The sequence below is a fragment of the Phocoena phocoena genome, chromosome 13, assembly GCF_963924675.1.
Source record: "Phocoena phocoena chromosome 13, mPhoPho1.1, whole genome shotgun sequence".
Lineage (NCBI taxonomy): Eukaryota > Metazoa > Chordata > Mammalia > Artiodactyla > Phocoenidae > Phocoena > Phocoena phocoena.
Window position 1 is genome coordinate 72828667 of NC_089231.1, and position 25574 is coordinate 72854240.

The window sequence follows — 25574 nt, forward strand, 5'->3', positions numbered from 1 at the left end:
TCAAAGCAGGGCTATAGGCTTGTTCCCCGGGGCTCCCAGGTACTGAGAGGAGGAGGTGACGGCTGGCGTGGCCGCACTGTCCGGGGTCGAGTAGGTGCTGTAGAGACCGGTCACCTGCAGGTCTGGGAAGGACTGGTCACTGCCGCCGGAGACGGGGGTCAGGCCCGAGGCCCCCAGCTCACAGCCCAGTGGGGAGTCTCCGAAGGCGCCCAGTGTGTCCAGGCTGAAGCCCTCGTCCTTGATCTCCTCCCAGAGGTTCCCTTTCAAAGACAAGAGCATTCATGTCAAACGGACCCGAGTTTGAAGGCCGTCTTAGGGCTGAGGCAGAGACCACGTGTGGTGTTTAGTTTAAAGGCACGCGTCGCAGGACAGCATGGAGGAGCCAGCGTTCCCGGCCCTTCCCTCTCCACTGGGCGTCCTTGGGAACGTCACTACCATCTCAGAGCCTTGGACTCCTCGGGAGGGAATGAGATGATCAGAGAACCCACCGCCTAGGATTGAGAGGCTGGAACTAGGCGATGAGTGGGAAACGCTCGGCCCTCGTTAAGTGGTCCCATGGTGATCAAAGCCAGGGGACAAAACCATGATTTTCCCAGCACGTTTTAACTGCATGATAACCCAGGTGGAGAAGCAGGGCAGTTCAAACATACCCATTTCACAGCTATAACTGACTAACTTGCTAACTAACTAACCTGATACCTTGTCCAGTTCCCTCACTAGACACGCAACTCCTTGAGGGCAGAGGATTTCTCGGCCGTTGGCTGGCACACAGTAGGCGCACCGGTGTTAGCGAATGGATGACTTATGAGCCTTCACTGAAGCCTGAACTCCCCTTGCTCATTCATTCACTCGTTCCCCCTGTATTGAGGATGACCATGTGGGTCAGAGTGTGACCTGGCACGAGGTTGGTACATGCAGGTTGAAGCAGTTACCGGGTGAAAGTTTGGGGTCAGAGAGGCCCAGGTTGAAATCCCAGCTCTGCCACTTACTAGCTGGGCGACCTCGGGCCAGTGACTTCACTTCTCTTGGCCTCAGTTTCCTCATCGGCAGGATGGGAATATGAAATGGCAGTGGCCTCCCAGGACTGTTGCTGGATGATGCCTCTGAAGTGCTTGGCACAAGGCCTGGTATACCGCAAGTGCTGACTAAATGCTTGCTGTAATTTGCTAGGATTAGGTGGTTGGGAAGTGTTTTCTTTTTTTTTTTTTTTTTTTTTTTTTTTGCGGTACGCGGGCCTCTCATTGTTGTGGCCTCTCCCGTTGCGGAGCACAGGCTCCGGACGCGCAGGCTCAGCGGCCATGGCTCACGGGCCCAGCCGCTCCGCGGCATGTGGGATCTTCCTGGACCGGGGCACGAACCCGTGTCCCCTGCATCAGCAGGCGGACTCTCAACCACTGCGCCACCAGGGAAGCCCGGGAAGTGTTTTCTGAAGGGACGCGCTGTGGGGTAAATGCAGACCGCCCTCCTTTCCCTTGCCCTCCCTGACCTTTCGGGCTGCCCCTCCCCCCTCTGTTCCCCTCCCCCGCTTCCTCCAGCCTCACCCTGCAGAGCGAAGTCCATGATGCTGGGGTCCAGGGCGTCCACCTCGGTGTTCATGTCGGTGCTGATGTTGATGAAGTCCACAGATGCCCTTCCCATGGTGGGCTGGGGGAGGGGGCTGGGGCTCAGGTCCGGCAGGGCATGCAGGGGTGGGGTCTGGGCCGGGGCAGGAGAGTCTGGGGTGAGATGTGCCTGGGGCTGGACCTGGTGGTGCAGGGGAACCGACTGCAGGGACAGGGTCATCAGTGGCTGGGGTGGGAGCTGGGAGACGGCCAGGCAGCTGTGGGCCATGGCCACCGTGGTGGCATGGGTCAGCACGGGGGCCTCAGGCTCCCCTGGCTTGTCAGGGCGTCGGCAGCTTTCTGGCCTGTCCGAGATCAGCTTGTCCAGCTCCTCTGCAGGCAAGTGGGAGAGGTCACTCATCAGAAGCCACCCTACAGTTTCTGGGCCCCAGCCCAGGCCTGGATTCAAATCCCAGTGATTTTAGCAAGCCTCCTGGACTCTCTAGGCCTCAGCCTCTTCATCTGTGAGATGGCAGCACACACGGTGCACAGGGTTGTGAAAGTGGAATGAAATCACAGATTACATAGGGACTCCGAGAAGTGAGAGGAGTCTCAGATAACATGGGCTCCTTCCGCGGGGACAATCTCGTAACTCTAGGACTTCACTTAAACCTCATCACAGCCCACGAGAGGGAGGTGAGGCAGAGATTACAAATCCCACGAGATTGGGACAAAATTTATTAACATACAAGGGGTCCTAGCCACTCCCTGCTGCTAAAGAGACATGAAGCGTTGCTGTGGATTGAAACTTGGATCCTCCTTAATGCTCTTGGATAGAACAAGACGCAAATTACTCTTGAATTATTTTTGGTTGTTGGCTTGTATCTCGTTGACTACAACACAGGGTCCCAGGATCTATTTGGGTTGCACCCATTTTAGAAACGAGGACACTTGGAATTTAGAAGGTGAAGTGGCCTGCCCTAGCTGTCACCCCAAATATGTGTCAGGATGGGCCCTGGATCTCGAACCAGACCCCGGAGCTCTCAGCTGAGGGCCTACTGGATCCTGCTATGGCCTTTCTCCCCATCTTACTGAATTGTTCATCTCTGAGCTAGACTCCCATCCCCTTTGATACTCAAACCTCAAACACGATGACATTCACAGGGCCAGGCCAAATATTCCTAAGGCTGGGTGGCATTAGCCTCCCATGTCACTCTTTCCATTCATATGTCACTTGTATGTCCCCAGCTTCCATCTCTTAAGTAAAAAAAAAAAAAAGCGGGTACAATATTTTTTTTTCTAATCTAAAAGTAATTCACGAACAGGGTAGAAGGTTTGGAAAATAGAGAAACGTGAAGAATATAAAAATTATCAGTGGTCTCTCCATTCACGGTAAAGATTTTGGTATATTTCTTCCAGTCCGTGTGTGCGTGTGTATACATGTATGTCTGTAGATATATACATGTGTGTGTGTATGTATATATACGTACACACACACACACAAATGGGTGTGGATACACATTTTAGAATGTGACCATGCTGTGTATATTGTTTCATAACCTGCCTCTTTTCACTTATTGTATTGGGAGCATTTCTTTATATTCCCAAAATATTTTTATCTCTAATACTTGCACGGTATAACATTACATCTATTTAAATAATCCCCTATTGCAGGATGTCTAGATTGCTTTCAATTTTTTACTATCAGAAATCACTTCATGATGGATAACTTTGTTCGTAAACCTTTTGATCAAATCTTTGATGAGTAGAATAAGTGGACCAAATTGGAGGACCAAGTTTGCAAGCTTTCGCTACATTACTTGGCCCCGGAAAAGTTTCACAGCTTACGTTCCCAGCAACTGTACATGATGTTGCTGATTTCTCCACATCCTAGCCCACACTGGGTGTTATTGTTTTGTTACTTTGGGAGTCTGTACTGATGTGGTAAGAAAGGTAAGGAAGCCGTGCTTTCCCATGGGTGTTTCGTTCGACAATGTCTGTGGGAGAAACTGGGGCTGTTAGCGAGATTCTACAGCTTTTCACGTTTCTGACCAGACCCTTCAATGGACCAGCCACCACGTAGGGATGGAGAGGAGATGTGTATTCAGGGGAGGGGAGGGGGGACGGTCACCAGGCGCCCATGTCCCCGGCATGGTGACTGGGCTCATTGTGGGATGGGCAGGATGCCGGGTGGGGATGTGTGTGTGTGGGTGTGTGTCTGAGGTGGGGCACCCGGGCCTCACCGGGGTTGGCCATGCTCCGGTGGATGGCGGCCAGGTCCTTCCTCTTCCACTTGTGCATCTCCTCCTCCATCTTGTCGATGCGGGCCAGGTTCAAGGCCCACAGGCAGCCCTTCCGCGAGGAGCCACTCATCTTATTCTCCACCTTCTCAAAGCACTTGTTCAGGGACAGGTTGTGTCGCACTGAGTTCTTCCAGCCGTCGGGAGCCGTCTGTGGGGAGAAGTGGGCCCGTGGGAGACCCCTGCAGGGACGCCCCTCTGAACCCTCTCTCTCCTCGGGGATCTCAGACTCAGGGCTGGAGGGGCAGGGGGACGATGTCAGTATCCAATGCTGAACCTCGAGTCGGGAAGACGAGAGAGCAGGGGGGCAAAGTGGCAAACGGGAGGGTCCATGCCCTGATTGTACATGGGTCAGCTGCACTTTAGCTCTGGGCAGTGGTTAAGACATGAGGACAAGGCCCAGGGCTGCCAGATCTCCCGCTCTTTCTCTCCCACTCAGGAAGCAAGCAAGATGATGCTAATATGTGGATAACTGGTCGAGTGCATTAAATGCTGATCATTTTTATAAATGCTCATACTTTATTGTTAGGTAACCAGCTATTGCAATGCACCTCATACCCTATTCATTTTATTCTCTGTCTCTCTCTTACTAATGGTCAACCAGGTGTCAGGAGCTGCCAGTGCCTTTACATGCAGATCCTTACTAACCTTGCCAGCTGGGTATCATTCTCCCCATCTTACAGAGGGGGAAACTGAGGCATGGAGGGTGAAACTGAGGCTCAGAGAGGCAAAGGTTCTCACCAAGTCTGTGTTTAGCATCATTATGTTTTACTGAATCTGCGCTGAATAACTAGGTTGGCCCTCTACCCTTTGCCCCTTGGGATACCTGGTGAACTCCTCTTCATCCGTCAGAGCCCAGCTCAAATGCCCCCTTCTCTTTCTGGATTTCTTGGTCCATGTCTGTGTGAGTGCACATTGCAGGTGTCTATGGACATAACTAGGGGACTAAAAGGGTGGTCCCGTTTGGCCCGGGGCCAATCCTGGGTTCTGGCAGTGCCAGGGAGAGGCCAGAGCTACTCCAACATCCCTACCCTGGCTGGGCCCCTCACCTTGAAGTAGGGGAAGTGCTCCTTCATGAAGCTGTAGATCTCGCTCACAGGCAGGCTACCTGTCTTGCTGTTCTTCAGGGCCATGGCGATCAGACAGCTGGAGGCAAAATGTGGGGCAGGCCAGGCATGAAGTCATCTCAGGCTGACAGCCTAAGCCTCCTCTGCCAGGAAGCTGGCCCTGCTTAATCCTACTGGTACCAGCCCCTACACATAGTGTTAGCTCTTGAGACCTTTTCCTGGCCCTGTGTCTTTCCCACCCGCTGACCTTGACCCTGAGCTCAGCCATTGGTACCGATTTGAGAGACCTTGTCTTTTCTTCCTCCTTTCTATCCATTTCCCATAACTAATGGGCCTTTAGACTTTCACTAGGCTGCTTACCCCCCTCCCCAAAATCTTGTGAGGTACGGAATACTATTATTTGATGACTTTTTACATCAGAGGGAACTGAAGCTCAGAGAGGCCAAGCCACTTCCCCAAGACCACATAGCTTGTGAGTGACAGAGTGGAGTGCTGGGCTCTGTGTCTGGGGTGGGTTCTCAACCCTGGGGGTTGACTGACCACATGACGGTCCTTCCTACGAACGGGTCCCACCTGGGGGTTCCCCACTCCCCGAAACCTCCCCCTTGGAAGCCTGGGCCACCACACCCAGCTGTCTGAGGTGCCCTCAAGGCAGCCCTCACCCCTCTCCTCCCTGAGGTCCCCACAGTCCCAGCCCCCCTGGACCTCACCTGTATGAATAGATGGGCTTGGGGTAGTGTTTGGGGTGCAGTTCCTGAGATGAATGCACAGCCATGCGGGGCTGGGGGTAGGGAGGCCGTGCCCCAAACGGGGAACCATACAGGCCCACAGGAGCGCACTTCCCACGGGTGGGGACGGGGAAGAGTGGCAGAGAAAGAGACGGTGAGAGAGAGCATCAGTCACTCACGATGACCCCGCCCCACCCCATCTCAGAGAGCCAGATGCAGGGTTTACAACCCCAGCAGACCATCTTGTCTCCGCCCACCGCAGGGTTTTCAGGGGAGCCGAATGAACAACCCCATGATATGGTGAAGCATGTTATTCTCATGTTCCAGGTAGGTAAACTGAGGCTCAGAACAGTCCCTCGCCAGTCCAAGTGAGGAGTGTCTGCCTCTGAGTCCAGGGCCCCTCCAAGCCCCCGGTACCTGCTGGACGCCCGGGGGTAGCGGGAACTGTGGTTGGGAGGTGGGAGAGTACAGCTGTGGCGGGTCCTGCAGGCTGGATGCGGACTGGCCCCCCACAGGGAACTGGTTCATTTGCTGGGGCCAGGAGAGAAGGAGACAGGGGGTCAAGGAGGACTCCAGCCCTGTCGGACACCCCCCTCCCTCCCTGACCCCTGTGGTGGCACTTACGCTGGCTCCATGGTTGGTCAGGTGACCCAGACCCAGCATGCCTTGGGGGGCCATGCCAGCTGGGCCATGGAGCAGGGCACCTGGGACTGCTCCCACGTGCAGGTCAGCTGCCCTGGCCAAGGCACCTGGATAAAGGAAGCACAGAGATGCCCAGGCTGGGGGAATGGTGGCTGCGGGCAGGGACAGCCCAGTCCCTGGGCACCTCCAGAGAATGGAGCCATCCCCCACCCTTGGGGCCCGGCGTATAGTAGGTACTTGACAAATTACTTCTCTGGGTATGGGGGTGGAGAGTGTGTTCCTACCAGCTGCGGGCCCCTATCTGCTCTTCTGCCAAGCATTAGCTCAGGGATAGCAGATGTACCCCCTTCTCCTGTGCTGGGCCTGTGACAGACATTGCATCTATCACAGATTCTCACTGCACCGGCCTGACTTTAGGTAGCCACCCCCAATCCAGCAAAGCTGATGTACAAGGTGATCCTGCCTTGGGGCCTTCAGCTCTCCTCAGTTCTGGCTGCCACCCGGGCTCATCTTTTGTGCTTTGGTCTGTCTGCCTTGTCCTTCTGTCTGACCAGATCCTTAGCTCCCTGAGAGCCAGGACCTCATTTTATGTGACTCAGTGCTCCAAACACCTGGCATAGTGACAGGCACGCAGGAGGTGTGCAGTGATGGAAGGGGCTTTTTTATTTCACAGTTTACATCTACGGAACATCTACTGTGTGCAAGGTACTTTCTGCATTGAATCCTCACAACACCCTATGAGGGCAGTTTTATTATCTTTTCATTGCAGATGAGGAAGGAGGTTCAGAGGGGAAGGCACCCCCCCAAGGTCACACAGCTGTCCCTTGGGGTTCTAGATCAGGGATTGACAAACTATTGGCCACTAGGCCAAATTGGCCCACAGCATCTTTTTTTAAATTAATTTACTTATTTCTGGCTGTGTTGGGTCTTCGTTGCTGCGCATGGGCTTTCTCTAGCTGTGGCGAGCGGGGACTACTCTTCGTTGTGGTGCACGGGCTTCTCATTGTGGTGGCTTCTCTTGTTGCGGAGCATGGGCTCTAGGCACACGGACTTCAGTAGTTGTGGCACGCAGGCTCAGTAGTTGTGGCTCATGGGCTCTAGAGCACAGGCTCAGTAGTTGTGGCGCATGGGCTTAGTTGCTCTGCGGCATGTGGGATCTTCCTGGACCAGGGCTCAAACCAGTGTCCCTTGCATTGGCAGGTGGCTTCTTAACCACTGCGCCACCAGGGAAGCCCCACAGCATGTTTTTTTATATAAAGTTTTATTGGCACACTACACCCACTCACTTACATATTGTGTATGGCTGGTTTTGCACATCAGTGACAAAGTTGGAAAGTTTCAACAGAGACCATCTGGGTTACAGGGTCTAAAATATTTACTGGCCCTTTATAGAAAGTTTGCTGACCCCTGCTACTTGGCCAAGAACAATTTGTCCAATGAGAGACATACTCCTGGGGACTTCCCTGGCAGTCCAGTGGTTAGGACTGTGCCTCCACTGCAGGGGGAGTGGGTTCGATCCCTGGTCGGGGAACTAAGATTCCCACATGCCACACGCAGCACAGAGGAAGGAAGGAAGGAAGGAAAGGAAGAAAGAAAGAAAGACTGACTCCTCGGCATTAATTTTTCAACTATGGGTACTTTTAATGTACTGTGGTGATATTTTTTTTCTGGCTGAAAATTACCACGATATATTTATTTTTAAATACCAAAAGCCTCTCTCTGGTCCATTTTTTGAGTTTCTTTTGATCACTGACAGGCATTCAATTCAGATGTAACAACTTGGTCTGCTGGAGAGAAAATTACACTTATCTAAAAATCTGACTCCATTAATTTTAGCAGAGAAATACAGAAGTCTGTGAGAACAATATATTCCTGCTTGTAGCATCTGTGTTTTATTTTAAGACTATAGCTTTATAAAATATAGGAACTTGAGAACCACTTGTAAGAGGACAGAAGCAAACCCAGTGTTTGTCCCCGTCTAGGGGAAGGAAGGCTGCCTAGTGCATGCACTGCAGTGATTGTTTTTGTTGACTGTTTTTCTTTGACACTTTCTGTGTCTCTAAACATTTAATCCACTTGCTTTGACTGCAACTAGCTGCCATTTACTGAGCACCTACTGTGTGCCAGGTCCTGAGCTCAGCACTTTCTTGGAAGAAGTCGAGGTACTTAAAAAAAAAATTTTTTTTTATAATCATTTTTTAAAAATTGCAGCGTAGGGACTTCCCTGGTGGCCCAGTGGATAAGACTCTGCGCTCCCAATGCGGGGGGCCCATGTTCGATCCCTGGTCAGGGAACTAGATCCCACATGCATGCCGCAACTAAGAGCTCACAGGCCACAACTAAGTAGCCCGCCTGCCACCACGAAGACCCGGTGCAACCAAAAAAAAAAAAAAATGCAGCCTAGTTAATTTACAACGTTGTGTTACTTTCGGGTGTACAGCAAAGCGATTCATATATATATATGTCCTTTTTCATATTCTTTTCCCTTATAGGTTATACAAAATATTGAGTATAGCTCCCTGTGCTATACAGTAGGTCCTTGTTGTTTATTTTATATATAATCAATGATAGTGTGTATATGTTAATCCCAAACTCCTAATTTATCTCTCCTCCCCCTCTCAAAGTACTACTTTACTTTTTAGAGGTAAATGAAATAAACTTTTGTAAAGCGTCAGACAGCAAATACTTTAGGTTTTGCCAGCCACGTGACCTGTCTTCTTTGTTTTTTAATAACCCTTGAAAAAGGTAAAAGCATTCTTAACACAAAGGCCACAGGCCACAGGCTGCATTTGGTTCCGGAGACCGTCGTTTGCTGACTGCTCTAGGTGTTCAAGATGTACAGGGGTAAGGGAAGGTCTGTCTTTATTTGTTGCTGAAAACTTAGCTCACACAGCACCTGGTACACAGTGATGAGCCTATGAACAAACCACATCCCCCCGGGGAAGGTAGAGTTAGTCCCATTTTACAGAGGAAGAAACAGAGGCCCAGAGAGAGAGAGGGTGACCTGGCCACGGCCACACAGTGGTGGATGGCAGTGCTGGGCATCGCCCCTCCCCCGCCACCCCACCCCGCCCCCGCGCCTACCTGGGTGCGCGTGTGGCGCACTGGGGCCACCCAGGTCCACACGGCCACTCGTCACCTGCTGCAGCCTCGGCACGTCCACGGCCGTGAGCCACGACAGTGATTGCAGGTCCCCGGGAAGGTCATCGTCGCTGGTGGCGGCCAGGAGCCTGCGGGGAGGGGCAGGAGCTCGGGCAGGGGCGGGGAGCTCAGGCCAGCTCTTGGGGGGCTCGCCTACCTCTGGAATCACCCCCTTTAGCCTCTTACCTCCCCCAAGCCACCCTAATCCTCCAATCTGCCCACTCCCAGATATCCCCCTTTGGCAGCCAGATCGCACACCCTCAAATCTTCCCTTCCTTTATTCACTTAACACGTCTTACTCAGTCCCTACCCCCAAGTAATAAGCACTGATGTCTGTTGAGCACTTACTATGTGCCAGGTACTGAATCACGTCCTTCACAGGTATTAACCCACGGAACACCCGAGCCACCTGATGAGGCAGGTGCTATAATTATTCTCATTTCACAGATGGGGAAACTGAGGCTCAGGGCACTGAGTCACTTGCCCAAGGCCACACGGAACAGGAAGGGGTGGGGCTGGGAGCCCAGCGTGAACTCTTCACCGTGACCCCAGGCAGCCCCTGGAGGTTCCAGTGAGGACCCACACCCACCAACCCTCAACTGATTCACAAGCAAAAGCATAGCTTTCTATGGAAAGAAAAAGTCTGCCCATCGAGGGCAGCAGGCAGGTACCCCAATTTGGGGTAACCATGGCTCCCCGGTGCCCTTGAAGTCATGCTTGCCCCACAGATCCAGGGTCCTGGGCCTCTCGGCAGCATCCTGCCCGTGTTATAACTGCAAACCGGCCAGGAGCCCACGCCACACCCACGGCCCCGCAGGCCAGGCGCCTTCTGGTCTGTTGCCCAGAGGCCCATCGTCCAAATTCTAAACTCCAGGTTTCAAAACTAGGTGTCCTGGGGCCTCAGAGAGAGAGAGAGAGAGGGATGCAGCCTGTGGTTTTCTCATGCACGTGACCGTGGACCCAGCTGGGGCATCAGCCTCCACCCCCTCCTGCCATCTGCGTGGCTGCCTCAAGCCTGTGTTCTCTCTCCTTCCCTCACTCTGTCTCTCTTCCCCCCTCCTTCCCATCTCTCCTGCTCTCTCTTTCCTTGTGTTTTAGGGCCACAATTAGCGTTGCCATGGCACCCGCTGCTCGGTTGTAGCCGGGCCTGGGCCCTCAGCCCACCAAGCTGGCATCAGGTGACCACCCGGCTGCCCCGGTGATTGGCTGCCTCGTAGGAAAACAGGGCCTGGAAACGATTTGAAAACTCGGCTGGTCCGTGTCCGTAGCAGCAGTTGGCCCGGCTGCTGTCCCCTGGCGGCCCATTGTGTGACAAACGACTGTTGCCCCCTTGGCACGTGGCTCCCATTGTACTGGGGTCTCCCTGCAATTGTTTTTACAGCCCCCCCGGCTGCCGCCCATTTGACCCACTCATAACTCATCTGGACAAGTGACAGCCACAGGCCAGGCCTGGGCGATGCCATCTGTCCCGTCAGGCCCGTGGAGACCATGGGGTGAGGCTGAGGGGCAGGGCTTGACGTGCCGCCCGCTGTCGCTGTCGGGGGAGCCTGGCCAGCCCCCACCCAGGCCCCTCCTCACCCCACGGCCAGCCGACCTCCCAGCATCTGGTGGTACGAGCTCCACTCCCGCTCAGTAACCTGCTGTGGCTCCCCAGTGCCCTTGCTGCTCTACCTGGCGCTGGGGCCTCAGGGAGGAGTGGAAATGAGGCCCTGGTGGCAGGTTTCTCAAGAGGGGGGCCCATCAGAGCCCCCTGAATGGTGGGGGACTTGTAAACACACCAGGTTCCTGGGCATCGCCACGGAGCAGGATCTCTGGCGGCAGGGCGAATCTGTTAGATTATGTGTTGGTTAAGAGCTTGGACTCTAGGCTCTAATCCTGAACTTCACTTACCTGTGTGCCCTTGGGCCACTGACTTAACCTCTCTGAGCCTCAGTTTTTGTTTTTTTTAAATAATGTATATTTATTACTACAAAAGTAATATGCCACAATAACTAATGATTGTGAAAGCTGTGAACTACACAAAAACAATTATTAAGAATTTATAGGGCTTCCCTGGTGGCGCAGTGGTTGAGAGTCCGCCTGCCGATGCAGGGGACACAGGTTCGTGCCCCGGTCCGGGAAGATCCCACATGCCGCGGAGCGGCTGGACCCGTGAGCCATGGCCGCTGAGCCTGTGCGTCCGGAGCCTGTGCTCCGCAGCGGGAGAGGCCACAACAGTGAGAGGCCCGCGTACCGAAAAAAAAAAAAAAAAAAAGAAAAAAAAGAATTTATAAATAACTATAAGTTTAATGCACAAGGAAATAGGTGGACTATTAATACAAAGACTGAGAGACAGTGTTAATTGGGTAACCTTAGAAAGACCTTATATCCTCTTTTTTTCTTTTCTCTCATATCACTTTTTTTTTTTCACACACACACACTGTATTTTATTTTTACAAGAGATAAACTGACACCAAGCATTGTAAATGGATGACCACAGAGCCTCACTTTTTGATCTGTAAAGTGGGGCTAAAATAATAGTTCCCATCACATAGGGTATGCTGAGGATTAAACATATAGTTGCATGAAAAGACTTGGAACCATGTCTGACTTTGCTGTCATTAATATCAATATTAATGTTAATGATAATATTAGCCAAGTCCTCAGGGGACTGGAAATACATCAAAGCTTTGGACTCTGGGGTCACACAGACCTGACCCTGCTGCTGTTACCACTAGTGGCTTCCACTTACTGAGCACTTCTTGTATGCCAGATGCTGGGCTGCATGGTGTGCCCATTTTACAGATGGAGAAACTGAGGTCCCGAGCTCACAAATGCTCTGAGCTTATTTCCCCCAGAGTGAGAATCACATAATGTAACTGCGTAGCACACAGCTGCACGTGTGGTAGGGGCTGAGTTAATGGTGCTCTTCTGATCGTTCTTTTCTTTTTTTCCTGCTGTTTGTAAGCCCTGTTGGGCCTCCCCTTCCCTCATAGCAGCAGCCCCAGCACCCCATGGCCCCACCCCCATGCTAGGAAAGCCCTTTTGGCTCTTCCTCCCCCACCCAAACTGTGCCTATCCCTGGAGGCTCCCTTCGAACTGTCTTCTGGCCTCTTAATGCCAGTCTCCTCAGACATCACCTGACCCCACCCCTCATTTTACCCATGGGGAAACTGAGGCCGAGAGAAAGGAGACAGTTTGTTTCCAATGTCATACTCCAGGAAACGACCAGGGCAGGGGCTCCTGGCTCCCCATGTGGCCTTTCCTAGCCCAGGAATACCTTCTCCTCCAGGAAGTCTTTGCCACCCAGACCCCAAGCTCAGGGACCCCCTCTGCATCCTGACTGCTCCCTGGGCCAGTGAGTCCTGCCTTGCCATCCCTCTGCCCACATCCTGCCCCTTGGCTCGCTGAGAGCTGGCCCTGAGCGCCCCCATCACCCTGTAGCCCAGGACATAGTGGCACTACTTAAATGCCTGCTTGGCCAGTTGAAACAGGCTGACCCCAGACCACCAACCCAGAGAACTGCTTGACAGTGACTGTCACATTCAAACTGTCACATTAGCACCTCTGCCCCCTTGAGTCCTTGAGACAGCCTCAGGACAGGGATGGGGAACAGACAGCCCCACTTTACAGATGGGGAAACTGAGGCCAGACTGGTGAAAGCAAAATTGTGACCAGGACTCGAATTCGGGTCTATCTGCTGACATCTTGGGCTGTACCTGCAGCACCACAGGCAGAGAACCTGATATCCTCTCAGGCAGATACCCCACCCTGAGTCCTGGGCTCTCAGCTGGCGCTGTGTGAATGACCGTCACCCAGGGGCTGGTTCAAATGCAGAGTCCAAGGGCCATCCCAGACCCTGGAATCCCACCCTGGGGCTGTGGGGCCTGGGAAGCTGTGTTTTAGTGCCTCCCTAAGCTCTGGGGGGAGGACAGCCCTGAGGGGGTGTGGCAGGGGCTTCGGCACAGCTCAGGCTCTGGTTGGATGGATCTGGGTTCAAGTCCTTATGACCCCCCCACCCCAGTCTGTGAGACCTCAAACAAGTTATTTCTGGCCCCTGAGCCTCCATTTTCTCATCTGGAAAATGGGAGAGGAACAGACCACATCTCCCTGGGTTGTTGCAGGGATCAGATGAGCCAGTGTGTGTTCAACTTTTGGCACAGGCCTGGCCCCCGTTCTCCCTTCTTGGGGGTTTGCTGCTCATTCTGGGGGTGGGCAGCCAGGTCCTGTTCCCCTGCTGCCTCAGGCATCCCAGGGTGGTCTGGTCCCCCCTCCAGTTCAGGCCAGAATGCCTGCTTCCATGTGTGTGGCACATGGCCCAGCTGGCCCTGCTGGTCTCCTGAGATGGCTGTGGATGCCCCGGAGCCTGGCTTATGTCCTGCTGACCCCTAGGCTCACCTGGCATCCAACCTCTTCACTGTGTGTCACAGGAACCAGGAGGTGATGCTCTAGGGCCTAAATGGGAGTGTCCCATACCCACTGCCGGGCCCGGGGCCTTGACCATCTCTGTCTCCTCTCCCACCCTCCTCTGCCCTTGCAAAGAGGCACAAAGCCCCCTCTCCACGGTGGCATGTAAAGGTCCCCCAAACCTCTCCCTTACCAATGCCTAGAATCCCCTCATTCAAGGTGTCCCCATGTGCCCCATTCCTGCGCTCTCCTAGCACTTCATTTTAAGTGGCATAAACCACGGGATCCTTGGCAGTTGTGACAAGAGAAAGACTTCTTGGTTCAGGAGCCACCATGGCTTCTGAGCCATAGCCCTTGGAAAGGCACTTAATCCCTAGCCTCAGTTTTCCCACCTATAAAATGGGCACAAATGATAATACGAGCTGTAATATCTTATACCCTGCCTGGGACTGGCTTGCTGGTGTGGAGGCCAAGTGGCTTGTGAACCATCCTGTCATCTGCGAGGGTTTGGGATTATTCCCTGGAGTGTGTGTGTGTGTGTGTGTGTGTGTGTGAGAGAGAGAGAGAGAGACAGAGACAGAGACAGAGACAGAGACACCCTGTGTCAGTCTCCTGAGTGGGTTTCTCATCTGCTGGAAAATGATGGGATATTTGCAATGCAAAGGAAGAGGCAAACCTAGCCCCATCGCCCTGGGATCTCCCAAGACCTGTCCTACTCACTCTCTGCATCTCTGGGTGAGGAGGAGAGCCAGCCCCAGGTCACCATGTCGCTGATGCCTCCCCACCCAGGGTCACCTCCAGAGGAAGCTACAAGGAGAACGAAACTATGAAACTTCAGAGACACAGCTCCTTCCATCTGCTCCCTCTGCTCTCCCCACTGCGCCCCCGCTCCTATCTCACCCCCGTCCCTCTGTTCTGACTCTCTCCCACTCTTTCCTTGCTGGTATCTCTGTGTTTGTCTCTGTGTATGTCTCTCTGTCTCTCTGTCATTGTGTCAGTGGTGCCCTGTGATGAAGTCCTGGCCCCACTTGTCCTGCCTGGTGACATCAGACCTGCTTCCAAACCTTCCTGAGCCTCGGTTTCCTCCTCTGCAGAGTGGGGTAACAATGACAGAGGCAAAGCACTCACAAGAGGCTCTTAGTAAATGTCCATCCTCTTCTCCTGTTCCATCTCCCTCTGATGCGGCATCCAGGGTCCCCAGATCTCTTGCAGACCCGTCTCCGTCCCACACACTCATTCACCCATCATTCCTGTGTGCCCAGTGTCGGCACTATTTAAAGACACTGAGCCAGGCTTTCAGGGGATGAAAGCAGTTAACCCATGCTCCCGCGCCCAGGTAATTCCCACACGCCCAGTGCTGGGGAGCTATGGCCCCTGCCACACCCTTCTGTCAGCTCAGGTGACCCCATGCTCTGACACGGGTGTAGTGTGTGACGGGCCCTGGGCCCCAGGGTACCAAATGTTCCCACCTCCTCCAGCACCCTCCATTGTGCCTGCGTATCTTCTTCTTCTTTCACAAAGGATGCCTTCCTTTCTCCTTCTCTGGACCTGTCATCATCCCCTCACTCGAGCCCCCATTTCTCTGAGCTCCAGGGAGCCCCTTAGTGGGCCACACGCCTCCACCTTCTGAACCTGGCTGATGTCCCCAGGGAGGACAGGGGCTGCACTCCCAGATCTTGGGGGGCCCCAGGTCTGGCAAAGAGGAGGCCGGGACAGGGGCCAAGTTCGCTGCTGGGTGCTGATGCTAAAGCAGGACCCTTGTACCCTGGCAGGAGCCATACACCCAGAGCCCATCACAGGGCCGGGCATACAGTGGGTGCTTAATAATTACTCAAAGATTGGACATGTGAGCAAACAGATCCAGCTGTCTAGATGTCCCACCCCCACTGCCCCCAGGGCCCAGGCGGGGGTGAAAGACTCAGTGTAATTTTATTTAATTTTATAGTTAAATAAAATTGAATCTTATTACAGCCTGTGGACACAGGTTGGGGTGAGTGAGCCCCTGGGGTGCACCTTGTCCCTAATGGAAGTGACTGATCTCACGTCATCCTCACAAGAGCCTGATCAGGGAGGTATGTTACCATTACTACCTTCCCATTTGCCAGGTAGGGACCCTGAGGCCCAGGAGAAACAGGCCTGTCTAGGGTCCCCCAGCCAGAGCCTGGGTTGATTACAGCCCCACCGTCCTCTCTCCCTGCCCTACAAGGAACAGTTGAAGAAATGTGCTCTGTGAGTTCTAGAAAATCCAGGCACTGCGCTGCCTCACAGGGAGCCACAGGTGGTTATTTAAATTTAAACTCACTAAAATTAAATAAAATGATAGATGCAGTGTCTTCGTCACGCCAGTCACATTTTGAGTGCTTGGTGCCCATACGTGGCCAATGGCTTCCATAGTGGACTGTGCAAATGTGGAACATTCCCATCATCGCCAGGCATCCTACTAGGCGGCAGCCTTCTGGAACATTCTTCACTCTTGATGGAACAATGTGTGGTGTTTCTACCTTGCCTTAAGACAACTGGACATTTGATTTGGATTTGGACACTTAAGGAGCTGATTTCCTGGAAGTTTGAGTTTTATTAGATGTGGGCATAAAAGGGTCCTCCACCCCACCCACCCACCAGTGAGGAAGTTATGGGGAAGGGCTCTGTAAAAACTGGAGCTGCATATAAGGCAGCTTATGAAGTAGTGAGCTCTCCATCCTGGGAGCATGCAAGTAGGAGCCAAGGGATGGCCTGTCAGGCCCCTGTTGGATGAAGGATGAGCCTTAAGCAACCTCCAAGGTTCCTTTTGATACAAAGACCCTGTAACTCAGGGGAGCAGTCTGCAGCTAAATCCCTGGTTGCATTTCCAAAGTTCTAACATCTTGGGCAGCCCCTTTCCCTCTCCAGGCCTCAGTTTCACCATCTATAAAGCATTACTGGCAGAGTAGAAGTTCCCTCAGGGTCCCACTGGTCCTAGGGCTCTAGGAAGGCAGAGTAGCACCCCAAGGTTAGGAGCGGGTGTGAACCCCAAGACAGGTGGGCCCGGGCCTGACCTCTTCCTGGCTGTATGACCATCACCTGCCCTGGGCCTCAGTTTCCCTGCATATAAAATGGGAATAATAATAATAATAGCACCTACCCTAAGGGGGCTGTTGAGAACACATTAAGAGTTCATTTAAGCATCATATCAGATGAAGCATCTGATTTCAGTTTAACCTGAAAAAGCAGGTTAAACTATTACCTCAAGGGTTCCAAAGGGGACCCCTGGCCATGCAACCTTCTCAAACCAAGTGGATTTGTCACCAGCAGGGTTTCCTCATTAGTGAATAGAAAGCTTTGGGGGCAAAAAGAAAAGAAAAAGACCTAGGTAGCACTCCAGAGTCCCCTTCTGAATAAAAGGGTTCACTCGCAGCTCCCCGCCCATATAGGAGGCACTTCAAAGCTCGGCCACATCCATCTTCTCCTTATTAAAACACACACACACACACACACACACACACACACACACACACACACACACACACACACACACACCCCCTAGATGGCATCACCATCCCCTTTCACAGATAGGAAAGGTGAGGCCAGCAGCCTCTTGGCAGTGGCCCCAGGTACTGGCCTCAGCACCTCCAGCCTGACCCTCCCCAGGCCTCAGTTTCCCCATCTGGAACACAAGGGGGTTGAACTCCTTCCATCTCCATGGGGCGGCCACTGGGACACACCACCTGCAGGGCCACGTGGGGTGGAAGACTGTAGAGGTGGGCAGCCCACCTCTGCCGGGAAGTGAGATGCTGAAGGGTACAGTCCCACTCTGAGGGGGTTGCAGCATGGAGTGTCTGCGAGGTGGCAGACCCTGGTTAGGAGCCAGGTGGTACCCCGGGAAAATCGACATCAGAGTAATAACCCCTTCTTGTAAGTGCAATAATGGGGCTGCCATTTCTCAAGTGCTTCCTCCATGCTTATCACTTTACCTGTGTTTCCTGTAATGAGTTTTGCTCTAAAGGTTCTGGGCTTATCAGAAGGCCCAGGCCTGCCCTCCGTAATGCTACATTCTGAGCCCATCTCAGCTAGAAAGCCTGGGCCCTGGCTCCCGTGTTTCTCTTTTTGCAGCATTTCAGTGTAGTTGGTTAGGAGTGTAGGCTCTTGGGTCCACCAGGCCTGGCTTTGAATCCCACTCAGTCACTTAGTAGTTGTGAGATTTGTCTGCAGTCATCTGCTTCTCTGAGCCTCAGTTTGCTCACCTGTAAAATGGGAGTGCTAACGCCTGTACACATCTCATTGGTGGCTGTAAGGACTGACTGAGATAGTTCAGGTAGGGCGCCCAGCCCATCAATGTGTATTGCGTGCTAGTGGTTCAGATTAGTGTCAACATCCTCCGAAGAGTATGGATTCAGCGTAAAGTGGGCTCCATGGGGAGGTCAACGTGCAGAGTACCCGACACTCAGGAAGCACCAGCTTCATTCCACAAATTTTTCCTGAACTCCTACCTGCCAGGCCCTGTCAGACAGACAAAGTTCCCTCTCTCCAAGGAGAGAACTTTCTAATTGACCTAGGGATTCAAAGAAGGGGGAGTCTGCCCCATGGCATGCCCACCTTCCTGCCAGCCCTCTTAGGTCTGCATCTCCCTCGTCTCCTGACGGCCTGTGGGATGGCTATTTGTCATGCCCATTTCATAGATGGGATGGCTGAGGCCCAGAGAGAGGAAGGGATACCCCTCAGCCACACAGCATGTCAGCAAAGGAGCTGGGATTTAAACCACCCACCCTGGAGCCTCTTCACTCGATGTTCTGCCAGTATGGCTGAAACAAATCAAGACGTAAGCAGGAAGGGCAAACCATTATCACGTTATTTTTAGAAGGATCAGGCTGCAAGGTGCCTCCACGGTGACGGGGCCACTGGTCAGGGGACTCTGTGGTAGCCTTGGGCAAAGTGAGATACAACTGGAGTCCATGGCTGCCATTCTGCACTGGCCAGGGGACCAAGCTGATAACATTAATTAACAATATCCTTAACTAATCAGCCGTGTTAGCTAATCCCATGGAGGGATGGAAGATGAGCCAGGAGAGTAGGGCACTGGATGGGGTGAGCCCAGGGGGGCCTGGATTCCAGTCCTGGCTCCACTCCTAATGGGGGTCCTTGTGCAAGTCACTCAATGCCTTCGAACCTCAGTTTTCTCAGGTGTAGAATAGAGGTGATAAAAGGGCCTGGCCTGCTTCCTGGTTCAGGGTAGGTAAATCACTGCAGGACGTGGTACAGTATGTGGCTCGAGTGCTAGGCAAGTGTTTGTGGAATGGATGGATTTCATACCCAGAATTCAAAGCAACCTTTCAAAAGGGACATTAGAACTAGAACTTGTCACTGTCCTTAAAATCCACTGGGGTAGTAAGAGTCGAGCTCCTTGCCATGATCTGGTCCTTGGCCATTTCCTTCCTTCTCCCCTTTCCTCTAGCAAACCTGTCCATCTTTCAGTTCCCCAAACATTCTATGTTCTCTTTGCACAATACTGTTCCCTCTGTCCGGAATGCTGTTCCATGCACTCATTCACAGCTGGCTCTTTCTCATGTTTCTGGCCATAGCCTAAAATTTCCCTCCTCTGAGAGGTCCTCCCTGGTCACCCCCACCCCTGGTGGTCTTTCCTGTGTTGTGTCTGCAGAACATTTAGCATTTTGCCATGAGGTATATTCATTTATATATGTTTCTAGTCTTTCCACTCTAGGAGGGCAAGGATGGAGAGGCTCTCTATTTTGTTCAGCACCCACCAAAGGGCCAGGCACCCTGTGGGCATTTATTCCATACGTGCTGGAGTAGGAAAGGGAAGAGGGATCCCCCTGCAGTCCAGCCCAGTTCAGCTCCAACACATCTTGTGTTCCCCAATCTCTATCCATTGCCTGCCCAGCTTAGACACCACCTCCCCCAGGAAGCCCTCCCAGACCAGTCCAACATCTCCCAGTGTTTCCATCCACGGGAATGACTAGTGCCATTAGTATCTACCCATGGCATAGATTCCTGAGATCACTCATTAATTTTAACTCTCTTGTCTACTCCTGCCTTCTCAGGGCAGAGCCCACATTTAACCCTTTATTTCCTATCTTGGGAATTCTCAGAGTTGAGACAGCAATTGTGCAGTGGAAGGAACACCTGTTTGGGGTTCGAGTCCTATCTCAACCCCTTTGTAGCTGTGTGACCTTGGGCAAGTCACTTCACATCTCTGTGCCTCAGTTTTCCCATCTGTAAAATGGAATAAGAATTCCCACCACAAAGGGAAATTGTGAGGATAAGATCAGATAACCTGTAAGAAAGGGCACCAGGCAGGTACTCAAACCACATTTCTTTCTTTTTTCCTCTGACCTTTCATGGCTACTAGGAGGGGTTTGCCAAGAAAATATTGTCTCTGCGGGAGTGGGGTGTCAGATCAGCATCCCTGCGGTACAGAGAGGCACGTCCGCTATGATTATAACCAGGAGGTTTTACCTGCCTTCTGGAGATGTGGTAAGAAATTGTTACATCGTTAGCAACTGTTCTTGTTTACAATCCAACCTTTACACAAAAGGGATTAAACATTTCATGGAGCTGTTTATTTAGCGAACATATCATTTGTAATATCTTTCCTAACCGTTTACAGGAAAAAGAAAATCTAATGCCATTTTAGCAAGCTTAGAAATTCCCAACTGGGCCAAGAGTGAGCGTAATGTGACATGATTTGATTAGGAATTTGGAAAAGAGACTCTTTCATTTTTAGAACTTGGCTCAGGACTTGGTGTGCGTGGGCATGCTGTGTGCATGTTTCTAGGGGTGGAAACACAAGACCCCAAAGGAGGACTGCACCCCACGAAGGCTACCTCTCTTTCCTTGTCCGAGGGTGGGCTAAGGAGCTATTCTGGCCACCCCGAACACCCTGAAGGGTGCAGGGTTGTAAAGATGCTCAGATGGTCACTGCTCCTGCCATATGGAGCCCCTCACCCAAGGAGATTACAACCTATGGGTGGAGCCACTCTGGAATGGGGGTAAACCATCCCCCACACTCAATGCAGTAGGAGGCTTAAGAGGAAAGGCAGGTGGTGTCCGCCTGCCCTGGTCCACAGGACAGGACTTTGTCATCACTTGAGAGTGAAACTTCCCTGAGTTTCCGTGGATGTGCTATTTCTCATGTGTTATTTATCCATCCATCTCTCCATCCGATGCATATTTATAAAGTATCTACTGTGTGCCTGGCACTGTGGTTCACTGATGAGAAAACCACTGTCCAGAGAGGGAAAGAGTTTTGCCCAAAGTCACCTTCTTTTTTAGAGGAGGGACGGAGGGTTTGGGGAATAAACACCCAGCACAAGGCTCTGTAATGATAACCACTGAGCCGCACGGCCCTGGGAGAAGCTGAAGTTCCAAGGAGCTAGCAGCCTGCCTCCTTTTGCAGCTCTGGGCCTCAGTTTTCCAATCTGTAAAAGGAGGTTGTTAGATCTGACCTCTAAAATAAGGAGTTAGCACACAGTAAGTGCTTAATAACTCTCATTATTTCCTAGTGCTCTTAAGAGTGGATTCCCTCCTAGTTTTGAGCCAAGGGGAAAGCAGCTAACCCACGTTGAGCACGAGCTGTTGTTATAGCCATTGCTCAGGAGATCCACAGCCCCAGGCAGCCGGGATGCTGCTGCCCATTTGCTGTCTAGGCCGGGCCACTGACTCTCCACAGCTCCCTGGGGACAGGGCAGCTGCCTCCAGCTGCTACGCCCCCCACCCTCCCTGCACACAGCCATTGAGACTTAACGGCCAAACTCAGCCCCTGGGGATGGAGGGGCAGGCAGCTGCATGGAGGGCTGCAAGGGGGCTGGAACCAGGCTGCACTAGCAGCCTGAGTGGTCCTCAGAGTCATTCTCTGGAGATGTGGGAGGGGGAATGAGAAGCCCATAAACTTCTCCTGGGCTATTATTCAGGGAGAAAAATGGGAGTGGTTGGAAGGGGTGGGGGAGTCTCTGTATAATCATAAAATCTCCCCTCCATGAGAAAGCACTCTACCCCAGGCCTGGCTGAACACCATTTCTAGATGGAAGCACAGGATCCTCCCAGTGACCCACAAATTGGGCTCTTTCATTGCTCCATTTCCCAGATGAAGAAACTGAGGCACAGAGAGGGGCAGTGACTTGTCCAGGGTCACACAGCTGTGAGGTGGTGGAGAAACTTGCTCTGTTCCAACCCCATGCGCTCTTCACCAGTGGGGCATGGGGGTGGTGGTCATGGTACCCTCTGGGTGGGACAGCCTAGGGTTCGAGTTCCCACTGTCCCCATAACTACCTGCATCATCTTGTTAGGTCACTTAATCTGGCTGAGCCTTGGTTTCCTCATCTGCCAAATGGGCACAAGAGTGCTACCCTCATAGGGTGGTTGTGGCACAGGGCAGGCAGGTACTAAAGGGTTAAGAAACCACCAGCTATTATTATTGTTGTTGTTGTTATTTTGTTATTCTGCCTTCTGTTTATGCTGTTTAACATAAGAAAACAGCCCTGAATCCATGTGGAAAGGAACAGCTGGACCCCCAGGATTTTTCCAAGATCATATAGTTGGCAAGTGATAGAGTTAAAATTGTTATTTAATCTTTCTAACAAGTCTATGCAGTGGGTACTATTTCTGTCCCCATTTCATGGATGAGGAAACTGAGTCTCAGAGGTCCACACAACCAGAGAAGCTGGGATTCTAACCGACTCCAGAGCCAAGCTCCTAACCCTTAGGCTGTCCCCAGCCCACTTGCCATAATTTAAACCCTTTCAGTGCAGAAAAGAAGCCCATAGGTCTTTGGTTGTGCGACCTTGGGACAACCATTTCACTTTTCTGAGCCTCAGTTTCCTCACCTGTACAATGGGGGCTCATCTGAGCAGCCTCCCAAGCTGGGCATACAGTAGGTGCCCACACACTGCTGTGTGCCTGGCCCACATCTGGGGTCCCAGCCCCGCCCACAGCAGTCTCTCAGCAAATATTTGTTTGAATGTGTGGCCTCATTCGGGCCTCAGAAGGCAGCCTTCAGGCTCACAGCCCTCGGGAAGCAGCCGCCTGCTAATTGGGGGCTTCGGTCTTCGCCAAAGGCACCGCTGGTGAGTTGCAATGGCTCCGGGAGGTCAGACAGCCGCTGGGGAAACAGGGCTGAGCTGACGTGACAGCCTGCTCTTCCCAGGCCAGCCCCTGTCCTGTCCCCACTCCACAATCTGGGCTGTGCCCCCTCTACCCATGGACACGGTACTTGCCTTGTGGGTGGGGCACTGGGAACCAGGGCAGCCCTTCAGTGGCTCAAGGGAGAGAGGCTGGGATACTTCCTTTTTCTCCTCCTCCCTCCCTTTGCTGGTGACCTTGGACAAGCCCTTTCTCCTTTCTTGGGGGGCATTTCCTGGAGCCCTGTTAAGACCACTGGAGGAGAAGCAATAACTGCTATTGTCCTCTTAACATCTACCCAGTTGCCCAGCCTCTCACCCAGGAGGGGACAAAAAACTGCAGGCTTTCAGTGGTCCCATTGCCCCACGCCACAAGTCACACACCCTGAGAGACCACCTTCGAAACCAAAATCTTCTAGCTCTCCTGCAAAATCACAGAATTTAATGTAACCATAGTTCTTGGTCAATTTCAGAAACCATAACCAGCACATAAACACTTTAAACAATTCAAAAAGATATCATTTGTTATTGTTGAAGCCCTCACCTGTATTCCTGTGGAGAGGGGTGGTGATTTTGCCCTGAGTTTCGAATAATTCCTGACATCATGGATGAGATGTCACTTTCTATCATCTCCTTGGGGAAAAGACAAGCAGAAAACAAAGCTCCCATCAGCAACGATGTGGACAGGGCAGAAAACTCATAGTTTTCCCACAATTCAGAAGGATGGAGCTCAAACAACTAATAGAACACTTTAAAAAAAAATTGTAACGCAATTGTACTCCAATAAAGATAAATGAAAAAAAAGTACTAGAGGATTCCTGGGTGTCACAGGTCACTTTCCCGGGGCAATTCTACAGGGTTTTAGAAGCAAATGAAGAGAATAGAATGAAATTCCAGGTTCTTTCAAATTAATGGGGGAAGGGCAGAGGAAGGCTCTAGAATCCAAATGTCAAGTCTTGGATAATGTAGACTTGCGAAATAGGAATCAGAAAAACCTGATTCCCTTCCAAGCCTAGTATTTTCAACCACGGCTCGGCTTGACCACTTTGGAAAAAATAAACAAAAAAGGACAGTTTGATGTGTCATGTATGTTTCTCTGGGGGAGCCAAATTCCCACTTGCAAAGGGAATAATCTCCGCAGGGCTCCCGCCCTGGAAATGCCTTCAAAAATGCCACATGCCCTTGCTGGAAACCCAATACAACTCCCCACTCCACCTCCTCAGCCCCCGCTGCACACAAACTTAACCTTTAAAAGAAATCTTCCCTAAGTTTCTCAAACTCTGAGGCTGAAACGAACACAGAAACCCACTAGACTCTCAGATCCGCCCCCAAAGTCATCAAGGACCCCTGGAAAGGAGAAAAGGGGGGCAAAGAGAGGCAGACCCCCGCTGCCCCTGCCCCGGGTCTCCCCCCAGGAAACGCAATGCAGGGCACTGCCCGGGAGGAGGGAGCAAAGCCAACCCTGCAAGGCGGTACCTGGAGCCGATCCTCGCTGGGCCGCCGCCGCAGGCGCTCCTGGGGCGGGATGGGGTTTCTGAGGGGGACTCCCTCGCGCTCGCCCCTCGCGTTCTGCAATTTGGCCGCCGTCGCAGCTCGAACCGTTTTTAAATTTCCCTCTCTGGAGCTGTCCAGCTCAGAGCATGCGCAGTAGCTGTGCGGGGGGCTTTTCCCCAAGGGTCAGTTACAGGGCAGGGTCAAGGGGATTGCAACGGGCGTTTCCCAGCAGCAGCGAGCCTTGCACGCCCCGTGGCTCCGGGTGGGGTATGGTGCAGGGGTAGGGACACCCCTCTTCAAACTTTGCCAGCAGTGGCCCCAGCTGCACGCCTGCGAGCATGCGTTGAGGAGCAGTGGGAGGGTGATTTAGGCCAAAAGAATTAAGTTGCAAAAGGATGCTGGGTGCATTAAAATTTGCAATCCGTCACTGCCCAGGGGAACAGGACGTGGGTGGTGTGGAGATCTGTTGCAGCCCTCTCTCTTCCCCAAAGGGGGGACGGGCCAGGAGGCCGAGTCGGGGCACCAGGTAGACGCGGATTCGGGCCACCTGTCTCTTTAAGAAAGTTGCGCCCGCGCGCATAGGCGCGGCGCGTGGCCGGAGGGAGCCCTCGGAGCCAGGAGCGCTCGCGCCGGGTGCCTCCACCTGCTGGGACCAATGGGGGTTGGGAGTGGGGAGTGGGCCGGGCGCGGCGGCCGGGCGCGGGGCGTTTCGGGTCTGCGCGCCGCGCCCCCCTGTCCCGCGTGGAGAGTGAGTCGGCCCGGAGCGAGCGCGGCTGGGCCAGCGGCTGTGGTAGAGGCTGCGATGCTCGGGGTCCCGCGCGGCCAGCGGAGCGCAGCCGAGCCGTTGGGAGCCGCGGCCCGCCGGTGCGCCCGCGCTCCCGCCTTCCCCGCCGCCCGGCCCGCGCCGCCGGCTGCCCCGCCCCGCGCCCGCCGCGGGAAAGGTGGCGCGGACCGCGGGCGGCGGCGGGGTCGAGCGCGGACAAAGGTCTCCCCAGACGCCTTAGAAGTGGGGCTTGAGTTAGTTTGATCCCCCGAGAAAGCATGCATTTTCGACTCCCTCCCTCTTGAGCCTCTATTGGAATAGTTTGAAATAACAACAGCAATAATAGTCACAGTCATCCTTTATTTACTTATTTCTGCCGCCTCGTTTATCTTTCACACCATC

At 52.9% G+C, this 25574-nt stretch overlaps 1 protein-coding gene across 1 annotated transcript; it reads right to left on the reverse strand.

The window, feature by feature from the left end:
• FOXN4 (forkhead box N4) lies at positions 1-23545 on the reverse strand. Its single transcript, XM_065890130.1, has 9 exons — positions 23460-23545; positions 9363-9508; positions 6261-6385; positions 6054-6167; positions 5619-5746; positions 4891-4987; positions 3785-3992; positions 1542-1934; positions 1-260 (listed from the first exon to the last, which is right to left on the reverse strand). The coding sequence occupies exons 1-9, from the start codon at positions 23543-23545 to the stop codon at positions 1-3; spliced, it is 1557 nt and encodes a 518-aa protein (XP_065746202.1).
• Positions 23546-25574: the final 2029 nt, after the last annotated feature.

Excerpts from the sequence above, each read along its gene's own strand:
- FOXN4 (XM_065890130.1), bottom strand. The coding sequence starts at position 23,545 with ATGATAGAAAGTGACATCTCATCCATGATGTCAGGAATTATTCGAAAC. Across the intron at positions 9,509-23,459 it reads CCCTCTCCACAGGAATACAG|GCTCCTGGCCGCCACCAGCG; the intron begins GTGAGGGCTTCA and ends CCCTCCCCGCAG. Across the intron at positions 261-1,541 it reads CATGGACTTCGCTCTGCAGG|GGAACCTCTGGGAGGAGATC; the intron begins GTGAGGCTGGAG and ends TGTCTTTGAAAG.